We start from the raw sequence: 14272 nt of genomic DNA, 5'->3' as shown, positions 1-14272 counted from the left end.
GGCTTCCTGGCTCCCAGGGTGGACATCCCTCTCGGCTGCTGCACCTGGGTCCCCTGCGTGTTTGGCTCTGGGCTTCCTTCCCTGAGCGGTCCCACACGCACCGAACGGGTCGCTGCAGACCACGGGGGTCTCTTGGCTGCAGCGCTGGGGGTTGGGAGGTGGCAAAGCAATGGCCGGGATGTGGCTGTTTAAACCAGGCTCGGCTAACGGAGCGTTTCTCTCCTGTCCGTGGCTCCCGGGGAGGGCCCACGGGCACTTTCGGATTGAAGGGCTGGAGGGGAGTGTCCGTGTCACGCTGAGAACTCACCCTGGGAGCGCCAGTCCCTGCCCCCCTCAAGGAACCAAGCTGCCACAGCAGCCACCAGAGCAGGCGCGGGACGCTCCCGCGCCCGGGGCAGAGCCTGCGGCACCCACCCCTCGGGCACCCAGCCCTCGTGGGAAGGCACGTTGGCCAGCAGAGAAAGAGGCTGTCACCCAGCGGAGCAGGGCCGAGGGGCTTCTCTCCCAGCGCAGCTCTCTCCTCTGCCTCCTGCAGCACAGCGTGCTCCTACGATCCCGTTAAGGCCGCCCTCGTCCACTCCGTCTCTTCACCCAGCTCTTGTGGCCAAAGACTTTTGCAGCTCCAGTGCCCGTGGGCCAGAGGCCGCGGGGACAGGAACGGCCTGGAGCTGCGGGCCGTACCAGAGCCACCCCTTGCCACAGGAGAGGCGAGCGCTGAAGAGCGCGGGCCTGCGAGGCAGAAGGTTTTCCTCGCCTCTCCTCTTGCTCTCGCAGGCCAGCAGAGCAGCTGGCGCCTGTGGCCAGGCCACAGGGGGTCGGCGTTGTCCGGCGCCGCCACCGGCTGCTGGAAAGCGGGCATGGCTGGTCACTCTCTCCCGAGGGTCCCAGTTGCTTCAGCACCTGGGTTCTCCTCCGCCGTTTCGTTCTCCCCAAGGAAAGTCGCACAGACGAGGTGAAGGAACAGGACTGTTTGTTCAGGGCAGAGCCCGTGGGGGCCCTGGCGTCAGCTCTGCACACAGCTCCAGCAGCACAGGCAGCGCAGCCTCCTCCACGCCCTGCGGAGCCGGTCTTGCAGCGGCCGGAATCGGGAGGAAGGATTGCTCTCGGCAGCTCTTAGCTGCAGCAGGGTCTCAGCCGCCAGGTTCGACACGGAGAGGCTGATGTCGTAGGTCATGCCTTGAAGGACTGGAAGAGTGAGGGACAGAGCCCAGGTCAGATCAGGCAGAGCGCGGATCGGCGGGGAGCCCAGGAACCCCTCCTGTCAGGGCCACCCGCCCAGCTCTTCCCACGGCCAGGAGGGAGCCGCCGGAAGGTGCTGGCCACAAAGACCCCACGTGCCCCTGAAATCTCTGCCTGCTCTGCCCGTGCCGCTCGTCGTCCGCGCAGGCAGCAGAGCCCTGCCCAGACAGGGCTCCCATCTCCCTGCCCGGGGTCTTTTTTCCTCCCTGCCAGCCCCTGCTGCCGCCCCGCTGCCCTCACTCACCCTTGGAGATGACGTGGAGTTCTTCCCGCTGCCCCCTGCCACGGTGTCCGAGGAGCCCTAGGAACACCCAGCCCGTCACAAACCCCGCTGGCCCCAGCAGCACGGCTGCCCCCCGCCAGCCCAGCCACCCGCTTCCCTCCCCTTGGCAGGGCTGAGCCCAGGGCCTTCCCCGAGCGTGACGCCCAAGGGCAGGGGTGGGAGAGGGCAGCAGGGCGACCCGTGGGGGCCCTGGCCCCGCACCGGCTGCTCGGGGCTCTGCAGCTGCAGGGCCGATTGCTGCTGCCGGTGCAGCGGGCGGGGCTGGGGCCGAGCTGCAGTGGGGCAGGGAGGGACCCCGGGGGGTCGTGGCTCACCCATGAACCTGACGGCCGCCTCTCGCACGGACTCCTGTGGGCTCAGCAGGTACGGCAGGGACTGGTGCAGGTACTCGCCTGCTCTGCCGCTGTACTCTGCCAGCTGGAGAGAGGACGAGGGGATGGAGGGAAGGGTTGGTGCCGTGTCCCCCTTGGCGGGCAGTCCCTGCCCCCAGGACTGGCCTCCCCTGCCGGGACACACACGCCCCCCGGCCAGCAGCCAGCTGGTGCCGGGCTTTGGAGGAGGCAGGGGGCTGGGTGCTCCCCGGGGATCCACGGTGCCACCCTCTGCCAAAGCCCAGCTGGGCCAGGGCTCTGTTGGCACCCCCGGGCTCAGGGAGGGAGAGGAGTCTGGAGACGAGCCCGCGGGGAGGGAGCGTGTGGGGTGCAGGCTGGCGGCGATGGGCTGCAGCCGTGGGCAGGGGCACAGCTGCCAGCCCCGCACACCGGGCATTGGGGGCAGGGGGCTCGCACAGGCCGCATCTGGGGCTTCGCGGCCATCCTTACCAGGTACTCGCCCACGGCCCCTGTCTGCTCCGTCTCCAACAGCAGCGCGAGCTTCCGCTTCTTGAGGAACTCGGCAGCTTCACGCAGGGCTTCCCGAGAGGCCTGCAGAGCAGCAGAGACGGGGAGATGGCACCGCTGCCCAGGGCACGGACCTGCGTCCCCTGCACCCGTGCCAGGCTCGGGGCCTTTCCTGGCCCCTGCCGGGAAGAGGCAGCAGCTGGGGAACGCGTCCGCCAGCGGGTTCGGTGCCCGGGCGGAGGAGTGGGGCAGCCCCCAGCTCGGGCACCTGGGGCAGCCGGGGCAGCGGGACAGGGGTCCCCCAGAGCTGCTGCTCTGTGGCCAAGGGCAGGGGGAGGCTGGAGCGCTGCGGTCCGAGAGGCACCAGGGCAGGAGGCGGCGGAGCCACCTCCCGGAGGTGGAGCTGCAAAAGTCTTTGGACATGTGGAGGTCGGAAATCCTCACCTCTGCCACGTGCTTATTCTCGTTGTGCAAGTGGAAGAAGAGCGGGAGCAGGCTCCCGACCACATGCCTTTTCAGTGGCTTTCTTCCGCCTTTCACTACAAGTGCCATCACCTCTTGGAAGAGGCAAATGGAGAGCAGCTGCACATGGTTGCCTTCCTGGTGGAAAGGAAGAGGGCAAGACCTCAGCACGGGATGCTGCAGGCCCGCCTGGGCACGGCTCTGAAGATCCGCAGGGCACAATGTGTCCGGGCAGCCGCCAGCCCCCGTGGTGGGGTCACAAAGCCTTACGTGGTCAAAGAGCAGCCGGAGCGTGAGAGCAAGCTGCAGAATGGTGGGGCTGGCAGGTAGGCAGCGTTTGGCCGGGAGCACCTTGCTGAAAACAGAGAGGGTCATCCCGACCACCTCGGCATCTGCATCCTGCAGCAGCTGAACGAGCCTTCGCAGCAGGTGGTGCTTCACTTTGAGGGCCTGTGTGGAACACGACGCCGTAGTGTGAAGCCCTGAAAGGCTGCGTTGCCCAAACTGCTCTGGCGGCTCAACGCCACGCTGCCCAGAAGCCCGATGCCTGCCCCGAAGGACTTGGGCCAGTGCACGGGGAGGCAGGGGCGCTGGGAGCAGCTGCCACAGGTCCCGAAGCCCAGCCAAGTCCCAGCTACGGTGCTACCCAGCCCCCCTTCCGCAGCCCCACGTGCCAGCACGGCTTCAGCTGGCTGCCCCCCTTCTCACCATCGAGGGTGTCTTGCAGAGCACGAGGAGGACTCTGAGCACCAGGCGATGCATCTCTCTGCTCTCCCCCTGCAGGAACCTTGGGACGAGCTCCAGCATGCAGTCACCCCATCCCGTGACGTCAGGGCAGGCCAGGAGCTGAAACCCACGGAGCAGTGACAGGCCTGCCGGGCCAGCAGGGCCCCAGCACAGGGCACGGGCACCGTCCCAGGCAGCTGAGCCCGACGGCAGCAGTGGCTGCGCAGAGCCCCTGGGCTCCCTGCCCTGCGCCGCGGGGCACAGGGCGCAGGGCGCTCGCCCACTCCGCTCTGTGCCAGCCCTCGGCAGCCTCTGATTCCTGGGCCTGGGAGGAGCCGTGACGGCAGAGCGAGAGCTGGCACAGAGCGGGCAGAAACACAGGTGGGGACAAGTGTCGCCCCAGCAGCAAGGGGCCAAGGGCACGCGGCGGAGCCCACCCTCTGCCCCAGCCCCTCTGGCTGGGCTCCCCCCGCAGCTGCAGCTCCGAGAGGGCAGAGTGGTGGGAGGCAGCTCAGCGCGGCGGTGCTTGCCATCGGGCTCACCTCGACAAGGAACGCCATGGTGGGGACCTCCCAGCGCAGCTCCTCCCTGCAGAGCGCTTCGACCAGGTGGCACGAGAGCCGGGAGCGTACGCTGCTCGGCAGTCTGCGCATCTCCCTGCAGGGGGAAGGCGGCACCGTGGGCAAACCTCTCCTGGAAGTGACTCACCGAGGCCTGCTCCTTCCCCACCACCCCTTCCCAGGAGAAAGGCAGTGCCCAGCACCAGCAGGACTCATGCCCCCACGCTCTGTCACTGGCCCTCAGCGCCTCCTGCGTTGCCCCGGCAGGATGCCCTCGGTGGGGCTGCCTGCAGACAGGCCCCCTGCTCTCAGCCGTCAGCCCAGGCCCCACCGGAGGGCACGCCGGCGTTTTGGGAGGTGGCTGCTCCTGTGCGCCCACCTCTCCCAGGCTTTTCCAGTATGCTGAGCTATCCCTTGGTGACAAGTCCCTCAGCACCCGTGGGTGCATCCCGTCGGGGCCCACGGATTGATTGCGTGTGTCCCGCTTGCTTAACTGACCCCCAACCCAGTCCTCACCGACCCAGTCAAACTCCTCCTTTCTCCTGACTTCCTCTGGGGCCTCAGGGCTCTGCGGCTCCTGAGGACAGGCTCCAGCAGGATAGACAGAGGCAAAGGAGGCATTCGGTACCTCCGCCTTCTCTGTATCCTCTGTCACCAGGGCACCCGCCTCGCTCAGCAGTGGGCCTGCAGTGCCTCTGGTGTTAGTGTTGTCTGCAGGGTATTTGAAGATGCCCTTTCTGCTGTCCTTGACCTCCATTGCAGGGCTGAAATCCAAGGAGGCCTTAGCTTTCCTAGTTGCCTCCCTACGTCCTCTGACAACAGTCCTACAGTCCTCCCAAGCGGCCATCCCCTCCTTCCAAGATCTACAGACTCTCTTCATCCCCTTGAGTTTGCCCATCAGCTCCGTGACCGAGGGGTTGGATTGGGCGGGGTGCCCTATCTGCAAGGGAGGAATGGCAGGGGGAGTGGGGAGAAGAGGTCTCTCACCTGGCCAGCAGACCCATTGCCCAGTGTCTGGTCTCTGCCTTGAGGAGTGTGTCCCAGCCACGCTTACGTTCCACTTTAAACACCACGTCCTCAAGGTCAAGACAGCAGAGCAGCGTTTTCAGGGTCAGCACTGCAAACCTGTGTGCAGAGCAAAGCCCAGGTCACGCTGGGAGCCTTGGCCGCAGCCCCGGGGCCGTGGGAGGGATGGGAGGACTGGGGTGGAGCACCTGTTGGGGGTGGTGGGAAGGCAGTCTTCCTCCTGGCATTCCCTCCAGAACCTTTCAACCTCCTCTGGCATCTGCTCTGTGCTGAAGAAAATTTGGAAGAGCAGAGCCAGGAAGAGACGGGGGAAATGCTTCTTCAGCCACCCTCGGAAGAAGAGCATTGGCCGGAGGATCTCCCGCAGCACCCTGGTTGCCTGCAGGGAAGAAAACACGCAGAGACAGTGCTCAGTGCCAAGACGTCCCCATGGCAGGGCCCGAGCGTAGGAGGGTGAGGCTCAGGCGCTGCCTGGGGCCACGGGAGACGCAGGGGGAGCACCTGGCCCGGCTGCCCCTCAACCTGCCCCTAAGCCATGTTCCCAGCCCACCACGCGAGGCAGGGGGATGCAGCGGTGGCACAGGCTGGAGAGCTGCCCAGAGAGGCGACCCTGGGGGCGAGCAAAGGCCTGGTCCAGAAACTCACGGCCAGGGCAAAGACGTCGCTGTCGTTCCCATCGGAGGTGGACGTGCTGTGCAGCGGCCAGTCCTCCAGCACGCAGAGCAGCTCCAGCAGCACCTTCTCGGCAGTCACGGTCTCGGACGCCATCGCCCTCCACATGGTCGCAGCAGCTCTGCAAGCCCAGAGCTCCGTGTCAGCGCGGTCTCGGCCACAGCACCGTGGCCCGGGCAACCGCGGGGTCCCAGGCTGGCAGCCAGGGGCAGGTTCTACAGCCTGATGGGCTCTAAAGGTCTAAAAGTGAGCCCTGAGCCCTCGAGGCAGGTGGGCTGCATACGTGTCACACGATGGACTACAGCACAGGAGGGTCACCACCACATCATGGGGGTGCACGCGGGTCAGCTCCAGAAGGGCACCGTCCAGCCTGTGCTCAGCAGCCCCTTCCGTGTTGAACACGAGCCACCAGTAGATGCACCTCACAATTCTCGGCACCTGAAGGAGACATGGCTGAGGGTTGGAGTGCTGCCAGAGCAAACCCTTTCCCCAGCTTCCCCCGAGAAGTGCTTCCCGTCCCACCACCCTCTGCTGGCCTAAGAAGCTGTCAGGTGCCCAGCGGACCTGGGCTTCAAGGGGCACAGGATCCCTGGGGGGGCCACAGGCTACTTACTTGCTGCAAACTGGAGGGGTCGCTTCCCACAAGCATATCCAGCATGGCAGCGGGAACCTCTGCATCGACCGAGTCAGAGTCTGTCATGTGCTTGATGGACGCGATGGTGGTGGCTTCACGCTCAGCGGGCTGGAGGGATTCCCAAAGCATCTGCAGGTGAAGGAAGGGCAGGGAAGAGGAGGATGTCCCCTCAAGTGCTCCAGCGGTGGTGCTGGGCTGACCAGTGAGAGCAGGCCCAGCCCAGGCGAGCACGGCTGTCGGTACCTGTGCTTTTCTGTGGAAGAGGACACGGGTGCCTTCCTGCTTCTGCTCCTCTTCCTCTTCTGGCAGGTCCCGGTGTGGATCTGGCAAAGCCCGAGCACAGGCAGAGCTGAGGGGCTGTGGGAGAGGCTGGAGAAGGGAGCCGAGGGCCCTGCCCTCTGCAGGCAGGGGCAGCCCCAGGACTGGGGCTGGTGGGGACCCCTTCTCTCTGGCTGCAGGTTGGGGCTGGGGCTGCCCATTGTGTGGAGCATGGGCAAAGCGTGGCCGTGGGGAACAGCCCTGCCCCCTCTTTCCCTGCGGATGTCCACAGGGCATGGGATGGGATGGGATGGGATGGCATGGGATGGCATGGGATGGGATGGGGTCGAGCCGGCTGCAGCCACTAGCCCTGTGGCCCAGCTCAGCCACTCACCAGCCTGCAGAGGCTGCACCTCTTCCTCCTCATCAGGCTGCCATGCTGGGGCAGTGCCAGCACCTTCCTCCTCCTCCTCCTCCGGCCAGGGCATGCTGGGGGGTCTCTCTGCCATGCCACTGAGGAGGCCTGGCCTCGAGGGCTCCTGCCACGGGGACGGGAGACGCCTGGGAAAAGTGGGTCGGAAGGGAAGGAGGTGGCTGTGCAGGGGCTCCTCGCAGCCCTGTCCTGTCCCGTCCTCCGGGCAATGTGGGGTGGCTGCGTCACCGCCAGCGCTCATATCCTGGAGGGTGACAATGGGCCTTGTGACACGCTGCCCTGCGCCGTCCAATCCGCAGCGCTCGGATCATGGCGGGTCACAAAGGGCCCTGTGACACGCTGCCACGTGCCCGTGTCCTGGGGTCTCCCTAAGCCCAGCCAACCTGCCCCGCAGTGGCACAGCCCGAAGGAGATCCGCAGGGGCCGGCTAAAGAGGCACCTGGGACCCCTCAACAACCCAAGCAGCAACACCCAGGCGGGAAGCAAAGGGCAGTCCATGGCGGGGAGAGGAGTTGTGGAGACCCCCAGGGACACGTTGTTCAGGGATCTCCACATCTCTGGGCTCTGCCCATGAGCTTTGTCGGCAGCATTAAGGCTTCGGCAGAAGAACCAAAGGGCAAAGGGGTTTCTGGCCACTTTTCCCACCGTGCTGCACGACCGGGCAACTGTTTCTCAGCACAGGTACCCTTTTGCTCCTCTTCCCCAAGGCTCTGGGGACACTAGGGACCAAAGCAAGACCCCCCGGTTGGAGAAAGACGGGTAGAAGAGAAGTCGCTCGAGATGGGCAGGTGCAGCCATTCACGTGCTGCTTGCCACCACCAGAGGATGGCCAAGTTGTGCGCAAGGTGTGGGACAAGCTACAGAAAGCAAGCCAAGAACCAGCCTAGACATCGCATCACTTCCTTCCTTGGTCCTTTCCTTTCCTTTTCCGTTCTTCCTCCAGAGCTTTGTTCCTGCCTCTGTCCGCAGTGTGGCAGCCACAGCGGTTGGGTTCAGGTTGCCTTGGAAAGCGTGAGGTTCTGCAGGTCTGAAAGCCGTTACTTGTTCTCTCCTCTTCATGCTCCTGGGCCTCCTGTAGAACAACATGGATTTCGTATTCCCACGGTGGGGTGTCAGAAAGTGCTCTTGGAGAAGAGCTGTCCCACGGGCAGGGAGAGGCCAGGAGCCCCCCAGCCTTCCTCGCAGGCTCAGGTGGCCCCAGCAACCGGGTCTGCAACGTCACCTCCACGGTCGAGGAGAAGGGGGACTACGTCCTCATCCTGCGCTGGGGGGACAACAACGTCCCTGGCAGCCCGTACCACGTCACCGTCCCTTGAAACCCCCCCGGCACCCACCACCAGTGATGGGGAGGTGGCAGGGCCTGGGGGGTCCCAAAGGGGTCCTGGGCCCACCAATAAAGCACTGGGAGACTCAGGGTGCTGTGATGGCTGTGGGGAGGTTGAATGGGGGGGATGTGAGTTGGGGGGTCCATGGAGGGGTCCTGGGGGGGTCCTGGGTAGGATACTGGCATCTGCTGGGGGTCCTGGGGGGTCCAGGGCAGAACATTGTGGTCCGGGGGGGACCTGGGATGTCCCAAAGGGGTCCTGGACCCACCGATAAAGCACTGGGAGTCTCAGGGTGCTGTGATCACTGTGAAAAGGTTGGAGGGGGGGGGGGGGCATGGGAGGGGGATCCTGGAGCGTGCAGTGGGGGTCCAGTGCTGGATACTGGGGTGTGCTGGGGGTCTGGGGGGGGGGTGTCCGGTCCAGGATACTGGGGTCCTGGGGTGTAATGGGGGGGTCCAGGGCAGGACACCGTCCAGGTGGAGTCCAGGGGGGGCGTGCGCATCCACCAAACACTGGTGCTTGGGGAAGGGACTATCTCGGGCTTTGGGGTCCCCCAGTGAGGTCATACCCCCACCCCCCAAGCACCCTAGGGTACCCCCACAGCCCCACGGGTGCAGGACTGGGGGGTGCAATGCCAGGGGGGTGTAGTGCTGGGGAGGGGGGGAGTGCATTGGTGGGGCTCACTCTGACACCTCCGAGGGCATCCCTCTGCCCGGGTGCACAGCCACTCCCGGAGCCGAGGGGACGGTGCCAGAGTGTGGGGTGCCCCACAGCAGCGCCATGGACTGCGGGGCCTCCCCCTGCGCGTAGAGTGAGCGGGGGGCACTGGGATCCTCCCCCCAGCCCACGGGTGGGCACCCCCAGAGATCAGCACCCCATGGCGGGGGGACAGGCACCCCCAGGGATGGGCACCCCCAAGGATTGGAACCCTTGTGGCCATGGCATGATGGGATGGTGGCCACGGTGTGGGGGGTTGGTGGCCATTTTGTGGTGGGGCAGTGGGCATGATGTGGCGAGATGGTGGGCATGGAGTGGAGAGATGGTGGCTGGGTGGTTGGGTGGCCATAGTGCAGCGGGATGCTGGCCATGGTGGTTCGGTGGCCATGGCATAATGCGTTGGTGGCCATGGTGTGTGCGGTTGGTGGACATAGAGTGGTGGGATGGTGGGCATGGTGTGGCAGGATGGTGGCCATGGCATGATGCATTGGTGGCCAGCGTGTGGTGGTTTGGTGGCCATGGTGTGCTGGTGGGCATGGAGTGGCCTGGTGGTTTGGTGGCCACGGTGTGGGTCCCTGCTCGGTCCCTTGCCCAGTCCCTGCCGGCAGCTCCAGCGGGGGGCTCCTGGCCAAGGGCTGCCCATGGCTGCCCAGCTGGTCCCCGGCATCGTTCGAGATGAAACTGGGTTCAGTGTGTGATCAGAGGGACCCTGCTGGGTTGCAGCTTGTGCCCGTGGCCTCTGGTCCTGGCACCGGGCAGCACTGGGACGAGCCCGGGTCCGTCCTCTTGGCCCCGTCCCTGCAGGGGTTGGTGTCCATGGACGAGATGATCCCCCTGGGCCGTCTCCTCTCCCGGCCGAACAGCCCCAGCCCCCTCAGCCGAGGGTCCCCTCCCTCCCCCTGCTGCCCTCGCTCCTCCTCGCGCAGCCCAGGGCACCCCTGGGCACACCTCGGCTGGTGGCCGGCTTGGTGCCCACCCGGCCACCCCCAGCCACCCCCACGCCCCGTTCTGTGCGTGCCAGCGGTGCTCGATGGCAGCCCGTCCCCGCTGGGGTCGGGCACCGAGCGGGTCTCACAGCCCAGCCGCAGGGTGAACCACGACGCCACGGAGAGAGAAAACATTTAATGGAATTCCTGTGGCCGTGGGGCTGGAGGGGAGCGCTGCCGGAGCCGTCGCAGCAGTGCGGGACTCCGGGAGGGAGCAGGGGGAGCCCAGAGATGCTCCCCGAGAGCGTGGCGTCCCTGGGTGCCAGCGGAGTCCTCAGGGACGGTCAATCCGTGCTCGATGACCCCGAGGTCTCATCCTGCGGAGGAGGAGAGAGAAGACCCCGCTGCACCCCGGCCCCTCCAGCGGGACCCGCGGGCAGCACCCCCTCCTCGGCCAGTGGGCAGGGCTGCCCAGTGCGGGCAGGGGCAGGGCAGGGGTGAGGGTCTGGGGCAGGATCTGGGGTCTCCCCCAGCACTCACGTAATTTCTAGGGTCACCCTGCACCTCCGCACTCTTTTAGGTGCCTCCGAGAGAGAAGCTGCCGGGGGAGGAGAGGGTGTGAGCGGCCGGCAGCCCCCGGCACAGCCCCCTGCGGGTCAGGGCTGCCGTGGGGTGTCGGCCGTGTGCAGGGCGATGGGTGCTGGGGCCACTCACCACCTCTCTGCTCCTTCGGCCTCCCGCTCTCCGGCTCCATCAGGACCGTCTCGTTGTGCAGGTCCTGCACCAGTTCCTTTGCCTTCACCCAATGCCCCGACAGAAGTGTCTGCAGGAACCCCAGGGGCTGGGTGAGACGGGAGCAGCTCCCGGCCCACGCCACAGCCCCCCGCGCCCCCCACACCCCACGCGTAGTGCACTGCGGTGCAGTGTGGTGCGGTGCAGTGGTCACCCACCGCGAGGCATTGCCACAGCACATGGAGACACAACACGCTATCCAAGATCAGCTGCAGGCAGTTCATGACCCAGCGGTTCATGGCGCTGTGTTCGCTGTGACCGCCAGGGAACTGTCTGCTCCCACGGGCCGGACGCCCCCTTTATATAGCCCGGCAGGCAGAGCCCCCTTTGTGACATCTTGGGGCAGGCAACGCCCCTTTTGAGACACCGTTGTCAGGCAGAACGCCCTTTGTGACACCCGGCAGCCCCCCATGCCCTTCTCCGGCTGGTCCGGGCAGATGCGAGGGGCTCAGGAGGGGCTGGGACATCCCCTGGGATTCAGGGGATGCAGCTGCTGGAAGCCCACGGTCTGCAGGACGGGGGTCCCGGGAGGTGCTTCGGAGGGGAGGGAGAAGGAGGAGGAGGAGGAGAACCCCCGGAGCTGGCCCTCCAGCCACCCGCACCACTGGCCGGAGCTCTTGGAAGGAAAGAGGATCCCCTCGACGCTGAGCCCAGGTCCTGGCCAAGCCCAGCCCGGGTCCCCTCCCCGCGGAGCTGTGGCCTTCACAGACCCCCCCCCCGCCGCTCTCTCCCCGGGCCGTCTGACGGCCTGGCGATCCATCCCACCAGGCGCTGCCGCCCCGCTCTCCTTCCTCTCCGCTCGCCTTTCGGCCCCCGGGGACGGCTCCTGCGCCTCCACGGGTTCCTTCGCGAGGCGTGTCCAGCCCTCGGGGCTCCGCTGCCCGGCAGGACCTGCTCCCAAGGGACTGGGTCGACCAGGCTCCTGAACTGGCCACACTCTGCCCTCTGGATGTGCGAGGTGGCAGTTGTGCTGACTCCCCTCCTTACTTCTCTGAGAACCCAAAGCTCTATCGTCTCGGGATCGCTGTGCCCAAGACGGCCTCCAGCCATCACGTTGCCCACAAGTCACAGGATCACAGAGTGTCAGGGTTGGGAGGGACCTCGAAAGATCACCCAGTCCAACCCCCTGCCAGAGCAGGACCACCCAGAGCAGGTCACACAGGAACGTGTCCAGGCGGGGCTGGAATGTCTCCAGAGAAGGAGACCCCACCACCTCTCTGGGCAGCCTGTGCCAGGGCTCTGTCACCCTCCCAGGGAAAAAGTTTTTCCTGATGTTCATGTGGCACCTCCCGTGCTCCAGCTTGCACCCGTTGCCCCTGGTCCTGTCACTGGCCGTCACCGAGCAGAGCCCGGCTCCATCCTCCTGACACTCGCCCTTCACGTATTTATAGCCATTGAGGAGGTCACCCCTCAGTCTCCTCTTCTCCAAGCTCAAGAGCCCCAGCTCCCTCAGCCTTTCATCCTGAGGGAGATGTTCCACCCCCTTCATCCCCTTTGGGGCTCTGCGCTGGACTCTCCCCAGCAGTTCCCCGTCCTTCTGGAACTGAGGGGCCCAGACCTGGACACACTGTTCCAGATGGGGTCTCACCAGGGCAGAGCAGAGGTGGGGGGAGAACCTCTCCCGACCTACTGAGCACCCCCTTCTCATACCCCCCCGGATGCCACTGGCCTTCTTGGCCACGAGGGCACATTGGTGGCTCATGGTCATCCTGATGTCCACCGGGACCCCCAGGTCCCTTTCCCCTACGCTGCTCTCCAACAGCTCTGTCCCCAGCCTGTGCTGGGACACGGGGCTCCGCTGCCCGTCAGGACCCCCCCCTCCGCCCGCCGCCGGCCCGGCCCCGCCGCCGCCCCGAGGGCCGCAGGGACCCGCTGCAGCCGCCGCTCCGGCCGCAGCGGCTGAGGGGAGCCGGGCGGGGCGGAGCTCCCGCGGCCACGCCCCCGGCGGCAGAGCCCGCGCTGCGGCGGGGCCGGTCCTTCGTCCCCGGCCGCTCGGCGCCATCTTGGGCGAGCGGCGGGCGCGGGCGGCGGGGCCGGGGCCGGTGGCGGGCCGGGGCGAGCGGGGCCGTGCTCGGCTCTGCAGCCTCCTGCCGAGGGGCCCGGTGCGGCCCCGCTGCCTTAGCGGGCGAGGGCAGCCGTGAGCGGGCAGGAGCCGCCCTGGCAGCACGTACGGGAAGCCCCGACCCCGAAGGAGATGCCGAGGGCTCGCCGGGGGGGAGCCTCGGCGAAGGGGCAGCGAGGCCGCCGTGGATCGGCCCGGCCCGGCCCGGCCCGGCAGGGAATGCCGTGAAGTTTGGCGCCTGCCGGGTGCTGAGGGGCGGACGGTGGCTGAGAGGGTGCCAGGGCTCGTTAGGAACTCGATTAGAAACTTGTTGCTCACAATGGCGCTGTGCTGGGGCAGGAATGAGCCAGCAAGGCAGAAGGGGGGCGGAATGAAGGCAGAGGGTGAGGCTCCCGGGGGCGACTGCAAGGGATGGGCTCTCGAGCTGCCTTTTCCTCTGTTCTCGAGCTGCCGTTTCGTCTGATTTTGCCAGTTGGAATCGCAGAACAGTTTGGGTTGGAAGGCACCTCGAAGACCACCCAGTCCCACCCCCCTGCCACGGGCAGGGACGCCTTCCACTAGAGCAGGTTTCTGCTCCTTGAGCGCTGCCAGGGAGGGGGCAGCCACAGTTTCTCTGGGCAGCCTGTGCCAGGGCCTCACCAGCCTCACAGGGAAGAAGTTCTTCCCAAGATCTCATCTCAATCTCCCCTCTTTCAGTTTGAAACTCTCACCTCTCAGCCCATCACTCCCCTCCCTGATCCAGAGTCCCTCCCCACCTCTCCTGTACCCCCCCTTTCAGCACTGAAGGCCGCTCTAAGGTCTCCCCGGAGCCTTCTCTTCTCCAGGTTCAACACCCCCAACTCTGGAATATGGCCCCATGTGGGAGACCAGACCTCTTTCATCCTGTAGGACTGACATCGGCAGTCGAAGCAACCCGTAAGGCTTGGCGGTGAACTCGAAAGCATCACTCCTCTGTCCTTTGCAGAGACAAAGCACTGGGAACGCGGGGCCCTTGGTGCAAGCGGAGCTCCTCACCACCACCACCACTGCTGTTGCCTGGGCTTGGCACTTGCTCAACTTCATGAGGTTCCTGCTGGGCCATTTCTCCCACCCACCCAGGTCCCCAGGTGCCAGCACACCCATGGGGGTACCAGCCACCCCCAACCCCCCGTGCTGTAGGTGCCAGCGGTGCTTGATGCCAGCTGGTCCCTGCTGGGGTCGGGCACTGAGGGTCTCACAGCCCAGCCGCAGGGTGAACCACACCACCGGGGAGAGAGAAGATGTTTAATAATTGTGTATGACTACACATCCAGGTTCTAATCTAATGGGTTCCATTTCC

The 14272-nt window shown here is 66.1% G+C and overlaps 1 protein-coding gene across 1 annotated transcript; it reads right to left on the bottom strand.

Annotated features, from left to right (window-relative positions):
• Positions 1-1003: 1003 nt before the first annotated feature.
• Positions 1004-7443, bottom strand: LOC147412604 (maestro heat-like repeat-containing protein family member 6). Its single transcript, XM_086481185.1, is given in 19 exon segments — positions 1004-1185; positions 1484-1540; positions 1648-1794; positions 1837-1939; positions 2344-2445; positions 2806-2961; positions 3094-3273; positions 3532-3669; positions 4092-4206; positions 5097-5234; positions 5324-5514; positions 5781-5928; positions 6091-6260; positions 6262-6294; positions 6296-6343; positions 6421-6570; positions 6685-6764; positions 7094-7260; positions 7361-7443. Coding segments are annotated over 19 exon segments (2388 nt in total).
• Positions 7444-14272: the final 6829 nt, after the last annotated feature.

This window comes from Leptosomus discolor, unplaced genomic scaffold, assembly GCF_034619465.1.
Source record: "Leptosomus discolor isolate bLepDis1 unplaced genomic scaffold, bLepDis1.hap2 HAP2_SCAFFOLD_157, whole genome shotgun sequence".
NCBI classification, from domain to species: Eukaryota; Metazoa; Chordata; class Aves; order Leptosomiformes; family Leptosomidae; genus Leptosomus; species Leptosomus discolor.
The sequence above is the reverse complement of the archived record's forward strand: the minus strand, read 5'-3'. Positions and strand labels throughout refer to the sequence as shown.